General features: G+C 28.8%; 1 protein-coding gene across 1 annotated transcript in view; it reads left to right on the top strand.

The window, feature by feature from the left end:
- The window catches only part of LOC129983765 (lysosomal alpha-glucosidase-like), a 49,596-nt gene that overhangs the window by 6,000 nt on the left and 15,765 nt on the right, over positions 1 to 27,831 (top strand). The window contains exons 3-14 of the mRNA XM_056093386.1: positions 646 to 811; positions 3,291 to 3,387; positions 5,136 to 5,374; positions 7,606 to 7,737; positions 8,194 to 8,304; positions 12,632 to 12,748; positions 13,797 to 14,002; positions 17,532 to 17,665; positions 19,103 to 19,254; positions 25,505 to 25,653; positions 26,736 to 26,820; positions 27,226 to 27,407. Coding sequence (XP_055949361.1) covers positions 646 to 811; positions 3,291 to 3,387; positions 5,136 to 5,374; positions 7,606 to 7,737; positions 8,194 to 8,304; positions 12,632 to 12,748; positions 13,797 to 14,002; positions 17,532 to 17,665; positions 19,103 to 19,254; positions 25,505 to 25,653; positions 26,736 to 26,820; positions 27,226 to 27,407 — 1,770 coding nt within the window. The remainder of the gene's footprint in view (positions 1 to 645; positions 812 to 3,290; positions 3,388 to 5,135; positions 5,375 to 7,605; positions 7,738 to 8,193; positions 8,305 to 12,631; positions 12,749 to 13,796; positions 14,003 to 17,531; positions 17,666 to 19,102; positions 19,255 to 25,504; positions 25,654 to 26,735; positions 26,821 to 27,225; positions 27,408 to 27,831) is intronic.

Genomic DNA, 27,831 nt, shown 5'->3' with positions numbered 1-27,831 from the left:
TGAACTGCAAAATACATGGGATGCAGTAAAAAATACACTGATTGCCAACCCGTAAGGTACGCAGCTGGAGGGTTAAATAATATCTATATACTAAAGATCAAATATTCATTTTTTTAATTTAATGTAGAACTTCTTTGATTAAGTAATATTTTGTTTTAAAACTCAGAAAAGAAACATTAAAATATTATAAATGTGTTTTGCTTATGAATCATTACTATAATGGTAACATTTATAACAAATGAACTTAAGTGTTAGCTGATATTTAATTTTCCTTTTTTTTTTTTTTGTCATTTTAAAAAAGTTAATTAATGATTTTTAACTTATTTTCTAAAATTATAATTATTAAAATTAAATTAATGTATTAGTGGTTAAATCAGTATAATTTGTATTTAGATCTATGAAATATTTAAACAGTATCATCTTATAACAGTTTTCATTAATACTAAAGCATTCTATAACAGGTTCTTTAATTTTGAGCTAATTTGTCAGCTCTTTCATTTTTGTGCAAATATTTATTATTTATATTTTAAGTGACAACTTTTGCTAAGAAAGGAATTTATGAATTTAAAATATTATTATTTACATATTATTTACATAATTTATCAATTACAATATATTTACATAATTATTTTTTTCTACATATAGATTTAAAACAAAATTATCACAGCTTGTTTATTCTGACCAGTTGCTACAATTATCGTCGTATCTTCCAAGTCCATACCTTTATGGAATCGGAGAAACTTCTGGCAGATTTCTAAGAAATTTAAATTGGACCAGAACTACTCTTTTTAATAGTGACCGTGCACCAACAGTAAGATTATTTATACTGTGTTGTAAAATATCTTTAAACTATTATCATTTATTTTCAGGTTCTCAACTATAGATTTATATATTTTATTAATGTTTTCGCTTCCTTGGGTCGATGCTATTTTGACACATGCTACATTCTGCTTAGATGTTGTATAATTGTTATAATTTATTGTATATAATAAAAATCTTAATTTTGCAGCATAATAATATTTCAATCATATAATTTCCAGTTTATATAATATATAAAAGTAAAATAAAATTTATTAATAAATATAGATTTTTTTTATTCGAAAATTCTCAAACTTCTTAAATTTTGTACCATATAAATGAGGATCAAAATTACATTTACCATATTAAAAATATTTTAAATATTATTTGTTATATTTCTAAATGAGACTTTTACAAAACAAGAAAATAAAAATAGTGGTTGATAATGCATAATTGCAAATGTTAAAGTTATTATTGAGAGGATTTATCCAATAAATTAGCTTGTCCAATATGTATATCTTCAATACATATATGTATTTGTATACTATTAGGTATTATCTTCAATTATTTTAGGCATATGCTGGTTGGACTGGAATGACACTACAATTCACCTTGTTAAATTCTTGGAAACACGTACTACACATTTCAGAACTTATACCAGAGCTTAACTAGCATATAGCAAGTGTGGTGTTGTAAAGGTGTTAATTTAAGTCATTTATATACAGAAATGGATTTTTAAATAATGAAAATTTACAAATTTTAAAAGGAAAATAACTTTGAATTCATTCAGAAAATTACTTAAATGTTATATTTAAAAATTCTGCTGCCAAAAATAAGATACTGTTAATGATATATGTACCATAGTTTGATTACTTTTGATTAAATTCCTAATTATTTTGAATTATAGATAGATTCTAGAAAATTGGTTTATAAAATGAATCTGTCAAATGTTTTTGCATTTAAACCTTTCCCAGAAAAGTTTGTGACTTAAAAATATTAAGATTGTAATTTCAAGTATTCTTTCAAGGTAGGAACACTAGTTTTATTAATGTTTCAGGAACTATACAATATATATAAAAAAATTGATTAGCAATTTTACATTGTATGTGAATTTTTCGAGTAATTTTTTACATGCTTTTATTTAATTTGATTGATTTACATTTTTAAATAAAACTTAATAATTGATTTTTCACCCATTTTTTTGATGTGTTAGGCTTTTGAATTTTAGAAATTTGTGTGTTCCTGATGGTATTTTTGAATATTTTTAGAATTTAATTAATAATTAGATTTTTTCTATGTTTCAGTTTTAATCAGGAACAAATTAGTTAGTTTGCCACTCTTCTGAAAATAGCTATAAATTGTTTTAATAATTTATAACTATAGAACACAAGATAAAAATAAACATTTGTCAACTGAAGATTGTTTTGCTAATGATTAGAAGGCAAAAATGCTATAAATTAGGAGGGGAAATAATAATTTTCCTTTAAGTTAAAATTTCAAACTTGTTGACAAATTTTTATGATAGAAAACTAAATATATGATTCCATATTTACTATAAAATGTATTAAAATTAAAAATTAGAATATGATAAATGTACAGATAAAAAAAAAACATGCCATTATCAGTGTCTTAAAGATAGAAAATAAATTTGTATATCAAAAATCTGGTTTTCAAGACAAGAATCATAAGATAAGGAAATTAAACAATAATGGATATCAAATAAGTAAGGAAATGCTATGCATTTATTAAAAATTGAAATATATTTATATTATATATGTCATTCTAAATTACTTATTCTTTTTATTATCTAAAGTATATCCTTTATGATTTTTGCTTTTGATTTCCAGATTTTCTTTTCTAGTTTTATAATAACCATAAAGAGCTACCAAAGCACTCAAGATAATATAAATGATAGTCATCATAAAATTATGGAAACTATGAGTTATCATTAGCCAAGGACCAATCTCTTTTAAAGGATGTATATCCCATCACCACATAATTTGAACCCAGATTATTTCTGAACATTTGAAAAATCAGAACTTGTTTTCTTATCCAATGCCTTCTCTCCCACCAACTCAGTATATTATCTTTGGGGTGTGGGAATCAATAATTATAATGATATATTTTTAAATTTCCTCTTAAATAACAATCAGGCTTCCTTTTTTCTGTAAACATATGTCATCTGCTTCACATGTTTGCAATTAAAATAGATTTGCAATTCATTCACAGAACACTGCAGTGATATTTGTTTAAACTCATTTAAAATTCTTTATCAAGATTGGCATCACAGGGGATCTGAAAATACTATTGCCAATGAACATGTTCAATAAAACCATTAGAATACTTTTTGAAATCGGCATTTTTTTCAAGGAAAAATTCATCATACTGTGCTTCCCCCCCCCTACAATACTAAATTCATGTTTATTGTAAATAATAGAAATTTTCTATGTTTAATTTATGGATTTTTTAAACAGTTGGCTTGTATTTTTTAGACTAATTACCCAACCTATGGGAGTCATCCGTTTTATTTATCATTAGAAGAGGATGGAAATGCCAACGGACTTTTCTTATTCAATAGCAATGCTATGGGTAATTTTTTTTTAATTCTGTTTTTGTTAATAATTGATATTAACATTTTATTTTATTATTATCTCTTTTGTATGCAACCAGAATAATCACAACAAATATAAAAGTTGTATAAAGTTCCATATTGGTTAATGTTACAATGAAAACAATGTGAAATATGAAATAAATGAACAACAAATATGTGACAAACAGTTTTAAAACACTTGTTTAAAGTTATCTTGTGACATTTGTTAATAAAGCCGAGTGTACATGTGTGTGTTTTCTGGCATTCTACTATTTGACCTAGAGTTACCAAATTTGACACAGATATACTTTGGAAGATGGAAATGTGCATCTTGGAGTTCCTTTCTGATTGATTAAAAATTAGTCAAAATTATGGTGCTTTTTCCACTTCTGTTTCTAAAATTATTCATGAACAAAAATTATTTTTTTATATATTTTTTTAATTAAGAAAATTGTCTTTTAATGATCCAACTTAACAGTCATGTAAGTTTTTCTGAACTTTGGCATTATTTTATTTTAAACTTTAACAATAGATTATATTGTTTCTCTGAAATTCGACCCACTTTAATTGGTACATCAAATATTTAAATGCATGATTTTCTGCCATTGTTGATAGTTAAAGAAGAAAGAATCTGTTTAATATCTGAAATTTACAAGAGAAATAAAAAAAGAATGAAGTTACAATATCGAAAAAATTAGAAGATAAATTGAAGTATTTCTTTTTGACAGCACTAAGATATTATAGGTTCAATCTCAGCCTGGATTCATGTCCACAATGAAAAGAACATATAAAAATCTAACAATATGGCTTTAATATCTAGCAATTTGATACTTAAAAGTAGTTTGTTGATACAAACCCTAATATCAGATTAAATACATTCAACATTCCTGACAGATCAGCTGGATATCAAAAGCGGTTAGTAAATAAAATATAACATGAATCTAATCAAAATATGGCAAAAATCTATTTCTGATACTTACCAAACTCTATTCTATAATTTCTGTACAATACTTACAAAAAAAGCTCTTGTAATCTCAAAAACACTTATGTATTACACATTTTCAGAGAAAGGAAACAAGCGATAAGTTCTTTAAGATGAATTTTTGTTATTGTCATTATGATATTGTTAAAAGAAATGCTCTTTTTTTATTATTTTAAAATAGTTTTTGTTAAATTCTTGACCAAGCAATGCTGTATTGTAAACAAGAAGGCCAAAAGCACAAAAAAGAGCTAAGGGAAACACATTTAAAGCTTATATAGCTTTAAATGAGAATTGAGGTTGTGGTAGAATTTGGGTTTTAACACTATGTTCTCTGAGCATAAAAAAAAGAAAAATCCCATCAACTCAGAAATGAAGTTTGAATTCAAGTGATTAGAAGATAATTATTTTTAAGGATGCATTAAAATTATTGCACACACACAGAGAGACAATGAATTTTCAAAATATATATTTGATTTTTATTAATTCACCCTGATTTGTTTTTGTTTTTTCCCCCTTATAAAATCTTTGGAACAAGAATTTAATGCACTTTACTAACAATTACTTGTTTCAGAATTCTTTTTCTTTATTTTGCCATTATTAATTTAAAATAACTGAGAGCTAATTTTTTTTATCATAGGACTAAATAAATATAATAAAGTATTAAGTATAATATAAAGTCTTTTAATTTTAAGTGGAGCATTTCTAATTTTTCTACATAATTTCATTTGTTTACATTTATTATTCTTATTGTTTTTCCATGGTTAGATGTTATTTTGCAACCAACTCCTGCTATAACTTTTAGACCCATTGGTGGAATTTTGGATTTCTTTATAATGTTGGGACCTTCTCCTGCTAATGTTGTCCAACAATATACAAATATAGTTGGAAGAACTTTCATGCCTCCCTATTGGAGCTTGGGGTTCCATTTGTCTCGTTTTGGATACGGATCTCTCGACACAACCAATGAAACTTTACAACGTAACATTGATGCTGGTATTTTGGTGGTAAGTATGTTATTCTTATGTTTAACTTCTGTTAAATATTTTTTTTTCATTTGTTTAAACAAGATGATGTCTAGTGCTTGTGAGTGAACTATATCCCATTGCCAAATTTTTGGCTTAACCACATGCCATTAGTGTTTATCCTTAACTGTGTATCATTGGTGATCTTAAGCAACATGACACCTTAAGTTATTTCTTTTATATACCATTTATTTCTGGAATGCAGTTAACACAAAAATATTCAAATGTATTTTTATTTTTGAGAAGATAATGCTTGGTACTTGTGAGTTAACTGCAACCTATTTCCAAATTTTTGGCCTAACCACATGCTATTAATGAATTTTATGCTTAGCTGTGCATGCTTGGCGAACCTAAGCAATAGACTAACATGACACTTTAAGTGATTTTTTATGGGCCATTTATTTCTGAAATGCAATTAATGCACAAATGCTTAATGTTTATGGGCTATCATGCTATCTATAAATTACTACAAACCTAATGATGATGGGTAAATCCTTCAAATATTCTACAGCTCTTAATTATTCAAATGCTGCATGCTATGTATTGGACATCTAGCTATTAAATTTGGCATGTACTTATTAGACAAATAAGTAATAGTTAAAAATTTTTCAAAACTTTAATTAAAGCTTAATCCAGTTTTTAACATTTTCTCGCTGTATCATATTATAACTTAAAAATCATTTTTAAACACCATGCAAATTAAAAAAAATAGTTTTTTAATAATAGCAATTTTATTTCTATACAAATTCCCTCATTGACTTCAATGAATTTTTGATAAAGGTTTTAGGTATATTTTACAAAAATTTGCTTTGTATGTATGACTAGATCTATACTCACATGTATATCAACAATATTAAATGCATTTTTGAATGTACATTATTATTGCTGTATTATTTCTATTAGATTTTAAAAAAGAAAATTAAATTCAAACATTACGATATTCTAGTGTGTCATATTGTTCTGAGAATTACCTTTTGGTCCTATACGTTATTTCTGTTGTGAGCATGCCATTTTCTCCTCTAATTTAAAGCTTATATCAATGAATAAAAAATTAGTTAATTGTATTTTTTACTAATGTTTGTCATAATTTACATTAAAATATAATTATGGAAATCATTTGGTGGTTGTTTAGGAAAAACAATCTAACACAATGGAAATTGTGAAATAAAGAATTAATTGAATAGAATGGAAATTGTTTGATAAAGAATTTGAAAAATTATTCTTTATTCCACAAGTAAACACAGCCAATGCATACATTAAATACAGCATTTGTAGAAACTGGTAACACAAGCTGGCACAAAGCAGAAATAGCACTAAGGATCTATGTAGAGATCTTGCTCCATGATCATCATTCCATAAAAATATTTTTTCTTTTAATAAAAGTCTCAAAGCTAAGAATTTAAAAAAATACAATCAAAAGAACTAAAGCACACATGATTTCTGGAACTTTTTAAAGTTGATCAATTTTATTTAATGCTGCTAGTAAATGTTTCTATTTAGAATTTTTTTATTTATTTAACAAGTTTATTTTTGGCTATTATGTTTGGCCCATGTACATTAAATTGCTTTTACAATGTGGATGCAAGCATACAAATTTTATTATTTATTTTTGCAGATTTGATTTTTTATTTTTACAGATTTATTTTACAGTTACTGATAATAGCTATATTTCCAATATGTTATTTATTTGTCCTGTAACTAGAGACTTGGGATTCCTGTAGTAACAGAAGATAATGATCTCCCTGTTATTTCCCCTAACTTTTCTCTTAGTTCTTCTCAGTTTCTTTCTGATTAAAGTTTTCTTTATATTCTTTTTAATCAAATTTCAGTAAGAATTGCATACATGTGCATTATAATATGCTATTTTTATTCCATTATGGTATTGTTCAATCAAAAATATATTTTATCAATAATTCTTATCACCCTAACTTAGTAATAAATGTTGGGTAGCACACATATTTAAATGCTATTCCATCTATAACAATATGAAAGAGTAATGGAATTTCATAATAACGACTGGGGTCTGCTAAAAGAAACATAGCTATTTCTTATTATTATGATCAGTGCTGCCGTTTTTATTAAAACTTTCATGCTTTTCAGAAATTTGTGAAGCATTTTATGTTATAATAACTAAAGTTTTGGTTTTTAATGTTTTGTGATGCATATATGATCCAAAATATGTGATTCATTATGGTTTGATTTCTTGTTTTTAGGATGTTCAGTGGAATGATATTGATTATATGGATAAAAATAAAGATTTTACTTATGATGAAGATAAATTTGCTGCCTTACCTGGCTTTGTAGAATATTTGCACAATAAAGGAATGCATTATGTGATCATGACAGTAAGTTTTTTTCTACACTAATTTTGATAAAAATATTTTTTAGTGAAAATTTTTTATTCAGTTTAATTGCAACTCATTTAGGAGAAGTCATCAATTCTATTCATTAATATTCTGTGCTAATTTAATTATTTTGTTTCTGTTGATTTAATTTTAATGAGATTATAAAATTTATTTTAAATTTAATGCATTTCTCTTAGCATGAGATATTAGCTTAAAATTATTTTTATTGATTCATGTAATTAATTCTGGAGATTCATTTCCATTTAGTATTAAAAGCAGATTAAATTTCAATATTAATTTGTATAACACTAGTAGCAATTATTAAAAAGCAGACAAAATAAAATCAACTGAAAAAGATTCTGCATTTTATGGAATTAAAAAAAAAAATATTTTATAGCATTTTAATTGCATGTGTATTTCCACTCTATTTTATTCCATTTTTTTAAAAAATGTTAGGATCCTGGTATTAGTTGCTCAGAGGAAGCTGGCTCTTATCCTCCTTATGATGATGGAGTTCATGATGACGTTTTCATAAAAAATCCAAATGGTACCCAATTTGTTGGAAAAGTAAGTTGCCTTTATGAACTTGCTATCATATATATTTATTTTTGCATGATGCTATTGTGGGAAATTACAAATATCTATAACAAAATTAATGCCTTAAAAAATAATATTATTTATTATACTATTGGAATAATTAATAATAATAATAATGCCAAATAATAATATTATTAATAAATATTAGTATTTGAGAAGATTCCCTAATTTATGTTATGTTTAATAGCTTAATAAAATAAGGTGTATGATGCTGCTGATCATGGTTGGGTTATTAAAAAAACAAAATAGGCTGCTTTGGGCCCTCAATATTTTATTTAATATATTTTCAAAGTAATTTATTTATTTTTTCTATTCGATTTACAGATACCTTGCATTTGAATTTATTGAAATCAATATCAATTAAATTTCAGAATATCAGGTTGAAAATTTTTAATATTTTTTGGGTCTTTTTTTTTCCACTTGCTTATATTTTGATGTTTTATTTTTTTCCCCTTTACTATTAGCTAGAACATTTAGATTACATTAAAACGTTTTGTAATTTTTATTGTTTTATTTAAAATAATTTTGTTTAATATATTTTTATATGCAACTTACTGAAATCAATTCTCTTAAAAATCGCCCTTAATTAAATATGTATTATTAATATTTGTTACTTTAAAAAATATTAATGGATGAATTCACTAAAAATCACTTAAAAATATCTATCTTTGAAAATTAGGAAGGGACAAGAAAACTTTCAAATTTCATTACTTAAAGTCTTTATATAGCCTTAATGCTACTATTGAAACTTTGTCATTTGTACTTTATGTTGAATTTCTAATGGATGATTTTAATTCAATCATTTGATCTGCAGTTCATTGAAGTTGATTTACATCAACTCCTTTAGCTTGAAATTTTGCTTTCTTATTGTAATACACTGAATTTTTTTATTGAATCTTTTATGAAACATATTTCGTAGTAGTGCATGCAAAACTTTAATTACAATTTATTCTCTGCATATATTTTTATGAACATATTTCAATGCAACTAGCAATTTATAGGATTAGTCAATGTTTAAACATTTCTTTCAAGTCAAGGTTCAAATATTAGGTGAGGTGTCAAAGAATTAGAAAATGCAAAATTTAATAAATGGAAAAGTATGGATTACTTATGAAGAATTTAAATGAAAATTTTCAAATTCAATAATCTTAGAAAACCAGCTGAGCATCGGCTAATGGAAAAATAAAACTGATATTATCTAGGGAAAAATTATTATGGGGATTATGGGGCAGTCTTTAACTACACCCAGAAAAAGAAACGTATTATTCCCCTAATCCACTGCCACAACTGCTGCCAAAAATAATTTTTATAAAATAAAAGCTGTATATAAAATAATAGTTGCTGACACCATATAAAGTAGTAGCAACCAGTAAAATTCTTGTTTTATACAACTATCAGCTTTAATAAAATGATTGGTTTCTAAATTATTTTTCCTCGTGCAAATTTTTTACAAATATAAATTACATAAAATTGAATTAGCCAAAGAAATAATATTTAAATGAGAATGGTTGCGATCTTATACTGCATAGTTGTATTCTAACTATGTCAGTTAAAAAATTATAAAAATAACAAATGGCATTCCACTTTTGGGATAAATTATAAAATCATATGTATATTATTAATATGGTATAATAAGAATTGTAATTAATTAATTACTAGAAGTTAAAGTGGCCATATTTATTTTCCTCAAATACATATTTTCAAAGATTTTAAATTTGTTTCTACATTCTTTATTCATTGTCTAAATATCTTGCAATCACTGTTTGTTGAAATACACTGCTAAGATACTTTAAATGCCTTGCATATTTTTTTTAATGCATGTGATATTATGTGATAGAAAATCCACTTTTCCCAAACTTTTTAGTCAGATTTAAGAACAGATTACAGTTTTTTGCTGAGAATGCTATAGTCGTACTAGCCTTTCGTAAATTCGCTATTTTAGATGACAAAAAGTTTGCTAGAAGTGTCACATTTAGTGAGAAACCATCGAAAAAAAAAGTTCAACTTCACCAGTCTTTCCTTATTCTTATGTCAAGACAAATTTCCTTTATTCTCTCCATTTTCACAGTAATGGTACACAAGTGCAGTGAGTAAGAGCATTAAAATAAGTAAATTTTCTTAATTAAGTTATATTTTATAGTTGGAATATGTTAGCGTTAAGTGAAGTTTTACATGTTTTTGTTGATTAAAAAGAACATTTCATGTTCTTTTTAATTTTATTATTTTGTTTTTTGTTTTTATTTTGTCTTTTTGCTAAATTTAAATCCACTCTCTATTTCTATAGTAAAGGAAATAAAATCCATTTTAGATAATATATCAATTTTAATTGCAAATTTAGAAAAGCAATTCAATATTAAATTGCATTAAAGGTAATTGAAATTTTTTCTGCAGAGATTGCAAGTCATTTTTTCAACATTTTCACTTTTATTCTTGGAATAACTGTTAGTTATTAAAGATGCTATTAGCTATAAATTTATTATTAATGCATACAGAAAAAAATATAGGCATAACAAAAAGCATAAATAAAATGTGCTTTATATGATAAAATTATGTTAAGCAGTAGACATATTTTTAGTTATGTGATTATGAAAAACCCGTTGAAGATTATGGCTTATTATGTATTTCAAATTATTCATATTATAACAACTCTGCGACTAAAGATAATCGTTCTTAATTTCTGACATTTTCTCTTTAAATTTTAAGATAAAAAATAGCTATAATCTGAATTGCATAATCTTGCAATTCTCTTATGAACACAGAAATGAGCTTTAAAAATTGCTAGAAGAAGATAAAATAGCAAGGCAATGCAGCTGTGACCATAGTTAGAAACAATGTTAATAGTGTTTGAGAATGAGGAAATAAAAGTAACATTTAAAAGATTTATTACGTACTAGCCGCCTTTGGCGACCAGCCGGTTCGCCATTCTTAATGTTCGTTTAAATTTTAATAATTAAATAGGTTGAACCGCAGTTTAACCCCCTTCTTCGCCAAGTTGCGATAACGCGCCAAAGCTGGCAATCTTTATTATGCACTATAATTGAACATCTGCTCCTTTGCTTTTGAACATTTTGCACCGCTGTTGGCGATTTTTAAAAATTGCACAAAGCAGGGGGTTCAACTCCGGTCGTACCATTAAATATTTTACGCAATATCAACTTTAATAGATTCTTCATCAAAATATTTTAAAACTTCAAATTTTGATTGTCATATAATTCACTCATAATATTATAAAGGACTTCAGTCATAACGTAATATGTATCTCTCTAATTTTCTGTTACCTCTCGTAGAATTTATGCTTTAAATTAAAGTGGAAAGAATTAATATGCAATTAATATAATAATATTTTTTACTGAAACAAAGCATTTTTTTATAATATGATTACTGATAACAGAGTCATGAGCGTTTAAACTTTATGGGCACTAAAGAATATCTTTCTTAATTTATGTAATATCTCAAGAATTTGTTAAGAAAATTTTCTCAGATTTATCATGAACAAATAGATTAATTAACAATGTTTGATTTTAAATGCATCAAACACTAAGAAAATAAAATGAATCGTTTAAAATAATCGGTCGAAAACAGGTTTAAAAAAATTACTTAAAAACGATGTACTTAAAACTATAAGCATATACAAAAAATATATAACTAACATAAATACAATTTAATTACAAAAGCATGCGACTAACCTAAAGATAATTTAAATCATCCGTTGATAATGGTTGTCATGTCAACAATCAGAACACAATGCGCATGCGTGGGTTTTCTTCGCCAGTTACGGTAACGCAAATGCGTGAATTTTTCTACTCCAGTTGGGGTAACGCTATGCAGATTAGACATTTTTAATTTCCCTTATTCTGTGTTATTTTAATTCAAAAGTACTTCAGAATGAATCTGAAACATGGATTAATGAACAATGTTTAATTTTAAATGCATGAAACATTAAGAAAATAAACAGAAGCGTTTGAAATAATCCGCCGAAAAATGTTAACCCTAGCCTCATTACTGTTGGGAGAAAAAAAACTGAAGCCTTACTCATTTGGGGAAAATGGAAGATTTTTTTGGCGGGAAAGTTAGTTTTTAATTAATAATTAAAATTCTAATTAAAAATTCAAAAAAAGGGACCCCAGGTGCACATTCCCGACCACTAAGGTATACATGTACCAAATTTGGTAGCTGTATGTCAAATGACCTGGCCTGTAGAGCGCCAACACACACACACACACATTGAGCTTTATTTATAAGTATAGATTATCTCCTGTCAATCTTAAACCATTTTTTATGATTTGATTTTTTATAGGTATGGACTAATGGAGAAACTGTTTTTCCAGATTTTAGTCACCCTAAAACTGATGCTTATTGGTCAAAACAACTTGCTAAATTTCACAACATAATAGAATATGATGGTCTTTGGATTGTAAGTATTATTGCCTTGTCTAAGTTTGTCTTTCAAATTTGTAATTATTAGAAGATTTGAAAAAATGTATTTATGCTTCTATTCAGAATATTTTAGTAAGTTTAGATTATAATTCATTTTAAAAATTGTACTTTATCCATGTTGATATCTTTGATAATATAAGATTCTGGTTTGACAAACTAGAGAAACTGCATTACTGATCATAGCAATAAATTATTCATTATTGCTTTTAATCAAAACAAGAAACTTAATTGAAGTTTTGGATTTTTTCTAAATAGCCCTAAAAGAAAGGAATAAAAAAAGCCTAGTAAAAGCTACAGCTTTTGCAAATACATGGATGACATGCACAATTTAGTTGCACAACTGATGATAAATGGTACTTTTCAATCAGTTATCAATCAATTATTTAGTCTTTCCTCCTCCTTTACACACAAACATAGCAACAAAAAAAAATCTTCTTTATTAATTTAGTTACTCACATTTTGTGTTTTCTGTTATTACCTAAATTCATTTTGCTTACTCCTGTCTGCCCTGCTTCATGATCCCAGGGGGGGGGACAGCATGGAGGCCAATTTATCAAGAAATAAACATTTTTGTGTTGTTGTAAATTTGAAATTTGGTTTGAAATATTGTTTTCATGAAATGACTGTGATTCCTTATGAATAATCCAACAATCCTCTTCTAAATAAAGAGTTAATCCATCAAATTTTATTTATTTGTTAAAATTATATCACAGATTTGGTTTTAACCAAGCAAACTCCTTCCACAAACCTTTATTCAAATTTAAACGAAAATTTTTAATGATCAAAAACTATTTTTTTAAATATTGATGCAATCTTGAAATATTTTCGTATGATTGATGAAGATTTCTTATATACTGTGTACTTGATATGTTGGAGAATAAATATGCACTTAATATGTTTCTTCTTTTTTATTAAAATGACCACATATATTCATAATATATATTATTTCTCATATTATTTTGTATAAATCTTTTCAAGTTTTTGTATACATTGAATAATTAATTATATAAAATATGTATTTTTAGGATATGAATGAACCATCCAATTTTTACAATGGGGGTTCTGATGGTTGCATGAACTCTTCCTATGAAGATCCCCCATACATACCCAATGGAGATTCAAATTTGCCATTGTACCATAAAACCATTTGCATGACTGCCCGACATTATTCAACAATCCACTACAATGAGCATAACTTAATGGCAATCAGAGAGGCTATTGCAACAAATCAGTAAATCTTGTTTTTATTATCAAAATAATTTTATCCAAAAATAAAAGTAAGATGTATCTAAGCATCTCCCCCCCCCCTTATGAATGACTTTTTTTTTTTTTTTTTTTAATGTTTACCTTTTAAATTTTTGTATGGTTAGCTCAAATGACTTATTATTTATATATAGTTAAGGATTTCAATTCAGTATAGTTAGTATTGTAATTTTGTATAGGATATGTTTTATTTTCAGAAATTACTACTTTGTTGAAACAAAAAATTTAAGTGCTCTAAATAAACAAGTTAATTTAATTATATTGGATTGATGTTCCATTTTGAAAGTAGATAAGACCTCTTTCATAGATAGATTTTGTATTTGGGATATAAGAAAATTTGATACTTATATCAACACAACTCTCTAAATTTTGACAGCTTGCTGATGGCTTGGGGATTTGATATTAATGAATTTTTACAGATCCAATGCTACATGCATTTCTGTTGATACTCAATTTAGTAGAATTATATTTCTAGCCTACAATCCTCAAGTCCAAGACCTCTATAACATTTCTTTTAAAAGATCAAACAGACCATTACCACCATGTAAAGATAAAAGAACTCATCCTTTTGTGAATTATGCTATTGCATTAATTATAAGCATAATTGTCATAATCTGATGATTGGATATATAGTACATATCAATATGATAGATCTACCTACTTTTTTCAAAGTTCCAATTCCTGAATGAAAATAAGTATCGTTTTATATATATATATATATATATATATATATATATATATATATATATATATATATATATATATATATATATATATATATAGAGAGAGAGAGAGAGAGAGAGAGGGTTCTTCAACAATCATTATTACTATTTAGAAAGTAATTTGTTAAAAATAAAGAATTCATTTTTATTTTGAGATCATTTTGAAAAGATAGGTCCTCCTTGATAAATCTTTGCACCAAACCATCTATTACCACAAAATTTGCACCAATATTAAAAAAAAATTATCAAGTTTATTTATTTTGACTACTATATTTTCAAAAAAAAAAGTGTACAGGTGACAATTAATTTAAAATATTTATGTTTAAATCCTTAATTAAGATTTGGAATAACCAAGTTTTTGCTAAAATCGCCTTCTTCACTGGTGCAGCAGATCCAAATGGGCCCTGACTTTTCTTATAATTCCATTCCATGCATCTTAAGTGTCATATTTACTTAATCCTCTATACTGCTGTAAATTTAATAATATCTAGCTTTTTAAATAGTTAGCAAATTTACGAATTGTTTTTTTTTCTCCAATAATAATCATATTTATCCCTCCAAATATGCTTCATAAAATTCCTCTTTCAAATATAGCAAGAGTCTCTTCTTCTTTCTGTGTCATTATCCATGTTTCAGCATGTTTGCGAGAATGAGTCTAATCAAAAATTTTTTTAAATGAGTATTTGTATTGAATATCATGCTGATGATAACAGATGTGACTCTGTTGCATACCTTTATTATGTCGTTTAGTGTGTTCATTTCAGAACATAAATATTCGAACTACCTAATATTGATAGTTATAAATATTGGCAGTTTGATCTTAAATATTGACAGTTTGAACTTAAATATTGACAGTTTCAAACCTGTATTCTCCTATTTCAAAATAAGAATTATTAATACTAATACATGTCATATGTTTTGTTTTATTCTAATTAATCACAAGATGCATTTTACTTGTTTCAATTTCCAAAGAAAGGAAGGCTTATTTAAGGGCTTCTGAGGTCAGAATGACTTTCCAAATATAATTAATAAGGGCAAAATTTGCACATATTTATTGAAAGTACAACAAAATATAGCACACATTGTTCTTCTACTATTAATGTTAGAATCTTTTATTATCTTTTGAAGAGTAAAAGTAAATAGAAGACAAGAAAGGCAATCTAAAGTCATTTAAAATGTTTTTGTTTTTTTCTTTTGCTAAAATTTTTTAAAGAGTTTCTCTATTGACTCCTTTTCCAGTTTAAAGATTGAAAAAGGGGGAATAGGAATTTTTTGTGAAATAATTTCTTAAAACTGAACTGCGCGTGTGTGTGTGCATGATATTTCTAAATCTAATTTAGATTTGATTAATTTCCTAATTTTTTTCTTAATTTAACCCATATTAATTTAATTCTAAAATGTTCTCTTATTTCCTGATCCAATTCCACTTTTTTTATTTAATTAATGCTACATGAGCTCTGTAAAACTGCTTTAAGTACTTTCACACACTCTAAGTAGAAGAATAAAAATCTGTCAAGCTAAGCGAGTTATTTTAAAAGATGCCTTTAATTCTCTTGCCTAAATCAAAAAGTGTAAAAAATCACTATCAGAATCTCATAGTATAAAGTCACTAGGTTAAATATTTTGGTTGCATTTCTTCTTTTGCTCTTTTGTCGTTCTGTAGATTGACATATCTCTTCGCTTCTTGCTTCCAGAAATGGAATAAATTGGAAGTTTTAAAAATTCAAAAGTGTCTCCTCTCTCTTCAGCCACGCTGCTGCTTTTAAAAATATATTATATTATTAGAAAATGATCATTTTATTTATAGATATTTGTTTAAAGAGTTTCTGCACAGTGATTAAGATTTTTGGAAAGCTTTAAATAGTGTCTTTTTATATATAATATTTAATCTCTAAAAGAATAAATATAGCTGCCTATCACTCTAATTATGTTTTAGTGTTTAAAAACTATATTTTTATAATTTCGTCTTTAATTATTTTCAGTGTTTCTACTAATTAAATTATATGTAGTTGAGAATTTCATTTTAACATAAAGTATTTGTTGATGTTTGCGGCCCCCTCGTTTAATTGCCAGAAAGATTAAAGACATCACTAACTGGAGTCGACCACAATAAGTCGCCATGAAATGAAACCATTGTGCACCCATCTTGATATAATGTATGTAAAATGGTTTGATATGAAATCTCCAAGTAAACTAAAACTGTAAATATCAGAAAATACTTAATATGACTTTATGGTTTTAAATCAATATTCTATGTTTATTTATTCTCTATTTCTTTACATGGTCTGATATAATATGCTTCCTGTTCTTTTGGAGAGAATTTGGTACTATTTCAAGCGAATAAATACGACAATTTCATTTCAGATTGTCTTGCTACAAAATCACTTAAATGCCATTTGAACACAAAATTCCTGATTTTTTTTCCTTTGAGATATATGTTGCAAAGAGAATACTTTTGGAATAATTTTCATTTAATTATATTAATATTGTTGTGGTTGTCTATTGTCCAAAAATAACCACCTTGTACATATATTTTTACCTACTTTTTCAAAATAAATCTCTAAAGAAAAAGAAAATAAATATTAAAATAGGAAATAGTTCTTATTTATCCGATTTTTATTTCATTTATTTATTTTGGTTGATAATTCATCATACCATCATTTGGAATTTTATTGATGGAATTTTAAGCTGAAATTCCTTCTTGTACTGAATTTAACTGATGTGATTGTTTAAAATTAGTTTTGATTTTGGTTGAATTTATTTCATTTTTTTTAGAGCTTTAAGGAATATCAGAAAGAAAAGACCATTTATAATATCCAGAGCTTCATTTGCTGGACAAGGACGGCAAAGTGGACACTGGAATGGAGACATATCATCAACATGGGATGATATGCGATACACTATTCCATGTAAGTTTTCTACTGCTAAAAATTCGGTGGTAACTTAAAAGCACTCTTTAATAGTTTCTCTAATAAGATCATTTCACAGATGTTTTAATTCGTGTTTAATACATGCCATGCCATTGACCCCAGCATTAGTGACAACTGGACTATAAAAAGGTTCTCAAAAATACAGGAATAAAGACCTTATCTCGATTAGAATTTGACGTTCGAAGATTTTTCTAAATTTTTCGATGCCATATAGGCAAACCTATGTGAGTGAGTAGAGTCGGTTGTGTGAATTCTCTATTTGGTGTATTAATTGTAGAGCGAACTCGCCGTTGTTTTGTAAATTGCTAATATAATAGTAACATAGAAAAAGCTATGTTACTATTATATTAGCAATTTACTTTTAGCTAGTCTGCTGTTGACTCTGTTAGTGCTGCCTTTTTGTGCACTTTTTCTGTACTTTGATGTGTTCTGTGTTTTTCTTTTGAAACAAAGCATCGTTATTCATTATCGAGTTCGTTGAACATCACCATACACCAACCATTGACAAAAAAATTAATAAAATAATACGTAAAGTAAAAGAACCAGTCCAGCAGTACCGATTTTGTTTCATGTGAAAGCTAATGACCTCTTGCCTTGATCGATTGTTGCCTGTATGCCTTCACTTCTATAAAATGCTTAAAAAATGTTTATACATTTTCTGTGAAAAAAATCATGGAAAAGTTCCCCGGCCTCAAATCGCTATCCAATTTCGGAAATTTTTATTTCATATAAAAATTCTCAAACTCTAGATGAATCATCAGTGATCGTTTGCTCCAACCATTATAAAATTTTGAATGGTATCGCAAAATAAAACTTACGCCGTGACATGATCCGATTACACTAGTATACATATTCGTAGGAAAGTCAAAGATCCGATTCTCCAGCTCAACTATTGGTCCGAGTTCGGTAATTTTGTGTAATGTGACCTCTAAATGTGCCATCAGTATTCGCATACCCTCCGATATGCTTTGTTTTAACGAGAAGTTTTGAAAGCATTTTATATTGTGCTTTTCTCTTGGGGAAAAAATGATAATCGGGGAAAAAAAACTTATTACGGCTTCCAGCCTCAACAACTGCACTGATTTCTCCAATGAATCTCACCATTTCACTTGTTGATCGAATCTTCTATCGTGTTTAGCTTGCGAATTAAAATAATGTATGTTTATAGCGCAAATTAATATTTCCATTTTTGTTGTAATAAAAAGCAGTTCAGCAAAATTGGTTGTCATTTCCAAATGAATGCTCTTAATATTGGAAGAGAAAAACTGGTCGCCAAAAGTCAATGAATTAAATAGCTTTAAATATGTGTCGTTTATCTATTACTTAAACTGTACTTCTGTTTTTTGATTTCTCAATAAGCCTAGATTTTGCATTTTTAATTAAAATATCTAGAGTGTCGCTTATTTTCTCTTTTAGCACTGCTGAACTTTAATCTGTTCGGAATGTCCATGATTGGATCTGACATATGTGGATTTTCTGGAAATACCACTGTTGAATTGTGTGCTAGATGGCACGCTTTGGGAGCCTTTTACCCATTTGCAAGGAATCACAATGATCGTGGGAATATGGTAAAAAAATTAGGATCTTGAAACATTTATTTGAATTTTTATTCTGGAATTATTTAGTAATTACTTAGATTATAATGTGAAAATATTTCTCTTATTCCTGGTATTAAAAATTTGTAATTTAATATTTTAGAAAGTAGTAGAGTCTCTATTCAGATAACTTTGCAAAAAATATTTTCCATTTATTGAAATTTGTTATGGAGCCTTAAATTCGAACGACATTTCTACTTTTTATTATCTGTTCTCAGGTACGGATACCTTCCACGCTTTTGCATATGTGCCAAGAAGCAATGATTTCACCAAAATAGGGGTGCAGGTTTATTTATTTTAGAAATACAGTAAAACCGATTATCTACGGAATGAGTCGTATGAATAGCAGATCTAATCCACAAAATTGAAATAGCCGTATGAATTGGCATAGCGATTGGGGAGGGGGGAGTTTTAGATACCCTTGGCGCCAAGCTTGAGAGGGTCTATGAACACAAAGCATTAGTCCGTTTATGCCATTTTTAAAAAGCAAAATGTGATGAAAGAACAAAAAGTTCATTGTATGCCATGCGACATTAGTTCTTACTGTACTACTAATAACGTCAAAGGGCGAATATACGTTATGCTCCAGTTTTCAATTATCCTCGCTACGCCATTGACTATAAATACTATCAAATTAAAATAAAGTAATACAGGATCAAAATGATAAGCAAAAAAGAATAAAAAGAAAATGCAGTGCCAGATTTACGTATAAGCTGCACAAACTATAACGTAAGGCTCCCGTTTTTCGGGCAAGGGTTGGGGCTTCAAAAAAATTGCCCCATTGAGCTAATGTTATATATATTAAATTTACTACTTAAATCGCCTTATGAAAGATCGCATATCGAATAAATGAGGACTTATCCTACTCATTCTGTACGCCACGTTCCCCAACTGTGATAGTCTTGCGTTTCTGAAACGCACAATGTATATAATTTACGCTCCATAAAACGTATAATAATTTCTGTATAACAAAATTTTTCCGATTTTTTTTCTATGTTTAAGTACTTCTCATTTGTAGAAGTTCCAATAAAATAAATCAAAATTGGGTATTACGAATGATGGTCCTATCTGAAAGTCATGTAATCTGCTGATGAGGGCAAACGCAATATAATTTCGTCCATGTTAATGGAGATATGATTGCTGATTAATAAATTGGGTGAAATGAAATTCGCAGCATTTAAAGAACGATATGTTGTGTAAATCATGCGGGCAAAGTTTACATCTAGAAAAAAATACTTTAACATTTTTCCTATATGGCGCTGTAACGAAGTAAAAAAGAAATAGCTGTTGAAAAATCGAAGAATAGCAGAAAATTTTATTCATTTACATTACTGTACTGTGCACTGCACATTATCGGTCAACAATATCGCGGTAGCGTACCTGCAGACAACGTAATGGGAATAAAGGAAACATGGAAAATAATGCCAGGTTTCAACATTTTGTTCATTACATGCTCTTGATAACGCCATCTTTGAGAAAAACGCACAATCAAAAGTCAGGAGTGTGCAGATCTGATGACTATACTGGCCAGGCAAGTATTATAAATGCACGAGATAATACGTTCAAGTTTGCTTAAAACTTCATTTTTACACACCTTACTGTATAAGCATTTAATCCGCCTTGCATGAATATTGTGGTGGCCAAATGGCAACTTTGTCATAATGCCTTAGCAAAATTGTCCTCCAGAAGTATGCTTTATCCGTTCATTCACCTGGCAAACAGTGTTTTGTGGCGACTAGATACCATCCACCACACTGCTTTAAGAATCTGTTCCGGAGAGTTTCGCACTTCTCCAGTTCCGGACTTCTTCCGGAGAGCTTGTATGTTATCTGCCATCAACTTCCTCTCCCTTTAAAGTGTTCGAAGTTATCTATTTTATATTATTACCGCATAAAATCAACCCCTAATCACCCCATTTGTCTTATGAATATTCCAATTGGTCTTTGGAGACTGTATGATGCATGTTCCTCTCACATTCTTCCATTCAGTGAGAGAACCAAATTACTCCTGCATGATTTGGGCCTTTCAAACTTCACCATCACGATAAATGATTAATTTTGCTTTCCGCCTTGGGATGTCCCATACTTCTCATTTCTGAATCCATTTGCAGGTTTTGATAACTCCTCTACTTCTCCTGTTGTTTACCAGCAGCTTTTCCTTTATCATTGCTGTCAGTATTCTTCTTTCACACCAATTTTTACAGATGGTTCCAGATCAGATGGGCATGTCGGTTGCGACATCATAATTCCATCTGATACTCTGAGCTATCGCCTACATAATTATTTATCTGTATTCACAGCTGAGTTGGTGGCGATTTTCTATGCTCTTAGGGAAATCTTGCTTCTTTCTGAGAGTAATTTTATAATTTATACTGATAGTTTAAGTGTTTTGGAGACACTCTCTCATTATCACAATCAGATGCACCCAGTTGTCATTCAAATTTTGTGTACATTACAACTCCTAGAAAATAGGGGTTTCAAAATATTTTTTGTTGGATCCCAGGGCATGCGGGTATTTCCGGTAATGAAAGGGCAGATTTTGCAGCTAAATCTGCAACATTATTTCTATCGCAATCGCTTCCATATTGTGATGCTAAGCAGTCGCTTGTATGTCAAATCTTTTCTAAATGGCAGGTGGCATGAAATCTGCAGATTCATAATACATTACATTTCATCAAACTCACAATTGGTTTATGGCCCATTCTCCCACAATATGAGGCTGATGTCAAAATGACTCACCTCCGTATAGGACACACTCGTTATACTCACCGTCATCTCCTTTTTGGTGAGAGGGCACCAATTGGTTCCAAATGTCATATTGATATAAGTGTTCAACATATTTTGATCGAATGTCCTAATTTCAAGGTTCATCGTCGTCACTTCCTCTACTCGTCACTTAACATACAAGACTTGGTGGATGAAACATACCATCCAAATATTTTTAAATTTTTAAAATCTGTTCGTTTTTTTTTTTTTTTTTTTTTTTTTTACTTGTATCTAACATTTTTTACCATTCTTCTCTGCTTACTACTGAGCTTTTAAAACAGCATTATTTAACTTTTCTCCCATTTTATCCTCTTTTAGAGTAATTTTGTAGTATATTGAAAGTCATTGTTGCGTTTGAATTTCATGCATTCATCGTTACTTCTTTAAAATGTCCAATTTTTGCCAGAAAAGTCTGTTTTTAAATATTTTAACCACATAATATATGGAATGAAATTAAACCATACGTTTGGCGCAGTATTACCAAGAATGGCCCTTGCGCCAATAAACCCAACAACAACCTAGCAAACCTTTTTACTCTGACTTTCTTGAAGAAGTGGACGCTCAAAATGAAATTCGCCGTGAATCCACGCCATGGTTTGACATATTGAGAATGTAACTACTGTTGTAACACGGCATGAGGTTTGGTGGAATTCCATATGCGGCAGTTCTGTATATCCACAGCACTGTTCTAAGTGGATATAAGCCTTTCCTGTCCATAAAGCCAGTACACGTCCACTTGCATTCTTGCTAGAAACGCAAGTAAAAGGACCATGTTCAGTGATTTTGTAGTTTCAGTTGTAGCTCAGTTGTGCATTTTTTGCAAGGATGTAATAGTAGAAATTTGTATAAAATTATCCTGGTGGTTAACTACGGAGTGTCCAATGTTGGTTGTGCAACAACGGCACTTACAGCAGTATTTGAAGAAATTTTATTTATTTCAGCTGTTGTAATTGCAATATTTACCTCAACTGTCGTCCTCTCTTCGATGCAACACTTAGAAACGGATTTTTTTCTAACTTTTGAACCATTTTTTCCCCCTTCCATTTACAGACATGGGTCCTTTCCAGGAATTTTTCATACGCCGATTTGCATGTGTTCAAAAGTATTGCTCTCATTCTGATGAGAGTTTTATTATCAATGGGCGTTCCTTTTTGTTTAGTGGTATGTTCATTACAGGCGAATGATTTGCTCTATTAAGAATGGGTTAAGAATCGGGGATTTGTTCTGTTAAGACTGGAGGACTTAGCCTCGAAAGATGCTTAACATCCGATAGTGACAAAATAGATGGTCAATATATTGCGGTAATATTATTCGTAGGAAGTCTGATTGGCTGGATGTTCGAGTATAAGTGAACATAATAATTTCAAAATTTAAAGGAGTGGAATATATAAAATTTGGTTTAACAAAATTAGCTTGTAAAATTCAGATATGTATAACAATTGGAAACAAATCTTCAACTGTCATTTTGTTGATACTTTCATCTGCTTGTAAAAGATTAAGAAAAAAATTCAACGTATTAAATGAATGAAATATGATGAATGATCATATTACCTAGATGGTATTCTGAGTCAAATTTTGGTTTCAATCGGTGGGGGGGGGGGCATCCAAGAATGATACGCGGTCTTCTTTACTATTGTACAAGTTCTCTAGAATGGCCATGTTGATTGTGGAATCATACTTCCATCTGATACACTAAGTCACCGTCTTCACAATTAATGCTCTATTTTTACTGCTGAGTTGGTGGCAGTTTTCTGTCATCTTCAGAAAATTTCACCTTCTACTCAGCATAAATTTATTATATGTACTGGTAGTATGAGTATTTTGGAGACACTTTCGCATTGCCACAATCGGATAAATCCGATTGCTATTAAAATATTATTTGCTTTGCATCTGCTACAGAATGGCGGGTTTCAAATCATTTTCTGTTGGGTTCTGAGTCATATCGGCATTTTGGGAATGAAAAGTCAAATTCGGCTGCAAAATATGCAACGGTTCCTTTAAACATTGGACTTACGTTTTACGATATTAAGAGATATTATAACTATCATATTTTTTCTACTTGGCAAAAGACATAGGTTCAGCAGATTCGTATTAAATTATATTCTGTTAAAAAAGACATTGGTTTTTGGCTTGTTCTTCCTGTATGTGAGATGGATGTCAAATTGACTCGTCTCCGTATAGGACATACTCGTTTTACTCATAAATACCTTATATTTGGTGAAACTGTCCTTGTGTGTAGCAGATGTCATCTTGATTTTACTATTTGTCATATTTTAATTGAATGTCTATCTTTTAACTCCTATCGTTTATACTTTTTTAAATCACTGACATTAACTTTACAAGACTTGGTGGGTGCAAAACACCACCCAAATATTTTTAATTTCTTAAAAGCTATTGGCTTTTTATCCTACTTATAGCAGTCCCCGCCGCCCCCCCCCCTTTTATTTCTGTTGAATGTTTTCGTATTAATATTTATACATGAAATCGTTGTTTCGAATTTTCCTGCGTATTTGTTTTAAATTTTAGGATGCTAAAATTAGGACCCCATTTTTTATCGTCATATTTTATATGTTTTTATCTTTATATTGTTACAAAAAATTTTCTACAACAAAATGCCGTCGATCAATTATAATAACGTAACGCATTTAATCGCTATAGTTCAGCAGCTTGCTTGCTGTCTAATCCTCCAGTTTCTTTACTTGTCGGCGACTCCGACTCCTCTCACACACAACTTCTGACGATCCACACAACTTCAATGCAGCTTCAGAGTGCCCATCTTTTATAGTTCCAGGAGGAGGGACTAGAATCTTCAGACCAATCAGGGCGTATCTGTGTGTATCTCAGTTCCTACTGGATGGATCGTGAAACTTCTCGAACTTTCCAGTATGATCCATTTAGTCGCCAAACTCGCCAAATGGCCGCCAAGCTCTCAGGTCATTGACGCACAGGACAGATCTTACAAAGGGTTTTAACGGTTTTTCCCAGGATGACACTATTCGTGACGGGTAGCAAAATTAGAAATTTGTAACAATATCTTTGCTTTTATATCTTAATTAATGATTGCTTTTAAAATCTTTTATTCTTTTACGATTTGATTGGCACAGTATAGCCAAATATGACTATTGCGCCAAAGCCAACACAGCACACTCATATGTAGAATTGTAAGAATAAAAATCTGAGCGCTCATGGTGTTCACTGCCTTACCCAAGGTTCACAGTTTAATATGAGGGAGCAGGAGAAACATTTCAATTAGAGAGTGCATGAAATTTTCAGTGAAGCTATTCATTTCTACGTATAAAATTTACAAATTTCTAATAATTTAATAAATTTTGTTTTTACTAATTTACTTTATCTAAAGACTTGGTAGTATTTTTACTTAAATCTTTGTAATTACAATTTTCATGTGATAATTTTCATAAAGTATAATACATAAATCTATGTATGCATCTCTTTTATAGGAACAAGATCCTGCTATTTTGGGTCCAGCTGTTATTGAAGCTACTAGAAAGGCTTTTACACTTCGTTATGTTTTTTTACCTTACTTATACACTTTATTTGCTCGCAGTCACGTATTTGGTGATACAGTTATAAGACCTTTATTTTTTGAGTATGTATTATCATTTGGCTAATTTATTGATTTTCTTTCTCTGAAACTTTAATTTGATTTTAGTATGATAATGTTTACTAAATTAGTTTCTCGTTCCTCTCTAAATCTGATGAAATTGCAAACCTTCTACAAACTTGCCAATTTTTCATGACTACAACATGAGGCATTGAGATTCACAATAGTCATACTACAAGACACAAACGACTTTTAGGGTTACAATAAAAAATTCAAGGCTACATTTGGTAAAAAATCGTCCAAAGGATAACCAACTTGGCAAATAGCCAGGCATTAATTTTTAAGCAGGCCAGCTTTTATACTATCTGCAATGAAATTCAAAATTTTTTTATTGATTCATCATATATTCAGCCATTTGATCATTTTCCATTGTTGAAAACTAAGGCAAATTCTATTTATTATCTGCTTATTTACATGAGGAATGAATTTATATCTCAAAAGATAATGTGCAATTAAAAGATAAGTAAATTTAATAGTTACATATTTAATTGTACTATGTTGTCCTACTTGATTCAATTTGGAGGATTAGTGTATTCGATAAGTATGGTGTAAGGCTTTTAAAATTACATATTTTTAATATAATGATTAAAAATTCTTTGTATATAGAATCATAACTATCAAGTTATGAATAAGAGATTTAATTGAAATCAGACATAATCATTATTCCTGGCAAAAACTAGACACACAAGGTGGCTAGTTGTTCTGTGATGTCTATTGGCTCGCAACATTTTGCTTAATTCTTTTTTTACTGAGAGTACTCTTTTTAATGTTATCACTCGACACCATTTGTTGCCAAATACTGTCAATAATGTGGTAGGCACAGTATACATAGTAGCCAAATATCGATGCCAATCCTTGTTAATGAAACTATCGCTGATCTGAACAGTCAGTCATTGTTGCTAAAATATTTGCATATTTTGGTGCATTAGCTCTGGTACCCCAGTGCTAATGCAACTTAATAAGCAACTTAATAAGATTTCTTTTGTAAACTATGAATCATGGTTCGTATTTGAAAATGTGTTATTTTTAATTTTGTTATTCTGTTTATAATCAATTTGTTTTTTCAGATTTCCTGAGGATAAAAACAGCTATTGGATTGATGAGCAGTTTCTTTGGGGACCTGGATTAATGGTAGTTCCAGTTTTGTATGAGGTAAAAATCAAAGTTACTTTAAGTAGTCCCAGCTTTACTTTGAAAAAGAAATGAATAAATGTTTTGAAAGTGTTTTGCTTCAAATATCAGTAATATGCATTAACTGCATTGTATTGTATATAATAATACATAAATTAAAGCACTTAATAATTAATTAATTAGTATTATTATTAATATTTAGAATGAAAATGATAAAAAGGTATTAAAAAATTTATAATAATCAAATAAAGTGCACAAAACTAATGAATAAATCATGGCTTTTTTAATACCCAAATACTGTCTAGTTATATATATAATTTAATACATGCATGTCTAAAAATTGACTATTTATTCTAAAGTTTCTTAAATTTGATCTATTCTTTATTAAATATCTTTTTTTTTCTCTCTCTCTCTTTCTTAATTTAGAATACTACAAATATAACTGCATATTTTCCAAAAGGAACGTGGTATGATGTTCAATTGAATGCCATTAACAGCTCTGGTGAAAGCATTTCTCTTTATATCCCTTTATCTGACAATTATGTTGCTTTCAGAGGTGGTTACATTTTTCCTGCACAATCTTTTCCTCTTCAAAATACTGAAATGAGGTATGTAGCCATTTAAATTATTGAACATTTTAGTGAATTTGCAAAACAATGTTCTGTTGCAATTTTTGTTTTTCTTTGTACTTACGAATAACCCTCCAAGTTTATTGATACATTTATAGAACACCCTATATATGCTATGCCTTGTTTTTCGTACCTTACGCATTATCTTATTTATATTATAATATTCAAATACTATTTACATTCTTTCTCCATTGTATATATATATATATATATATACTCACACACACACACACAGTACACTCCCGATTATCTGCGGAATTGGGTGGCGCGGCCGCCGCGGATAATCCGAAAAAAGCTAAAAACGGGTATAGCAAAAGAGAAAAAAATTCCAACTTTGAAAAATCGTTTTATGTACAATAAAACGTAAAATAAACAGCAGGAAATGTTTAACAAACGCTTAATA

This window comes from Argiope bruennichi, chromosome 9 (assembly GCF_947563725.1).
Source record: "Argiope bruennichi chromosome 9, qqArgBrue1.1, whole genome shotgun sequence".
NCBI classification, from domain to species: domain Eukaryota; kingdom Metazoa; phylum Arthropoda; class Arachnida; order Araneae; family Araneidae; genus Argiope; species Argiope bruennichi.
This window is presented reverse-complemented; position numbering and strand designations above follow the sequence as displayed.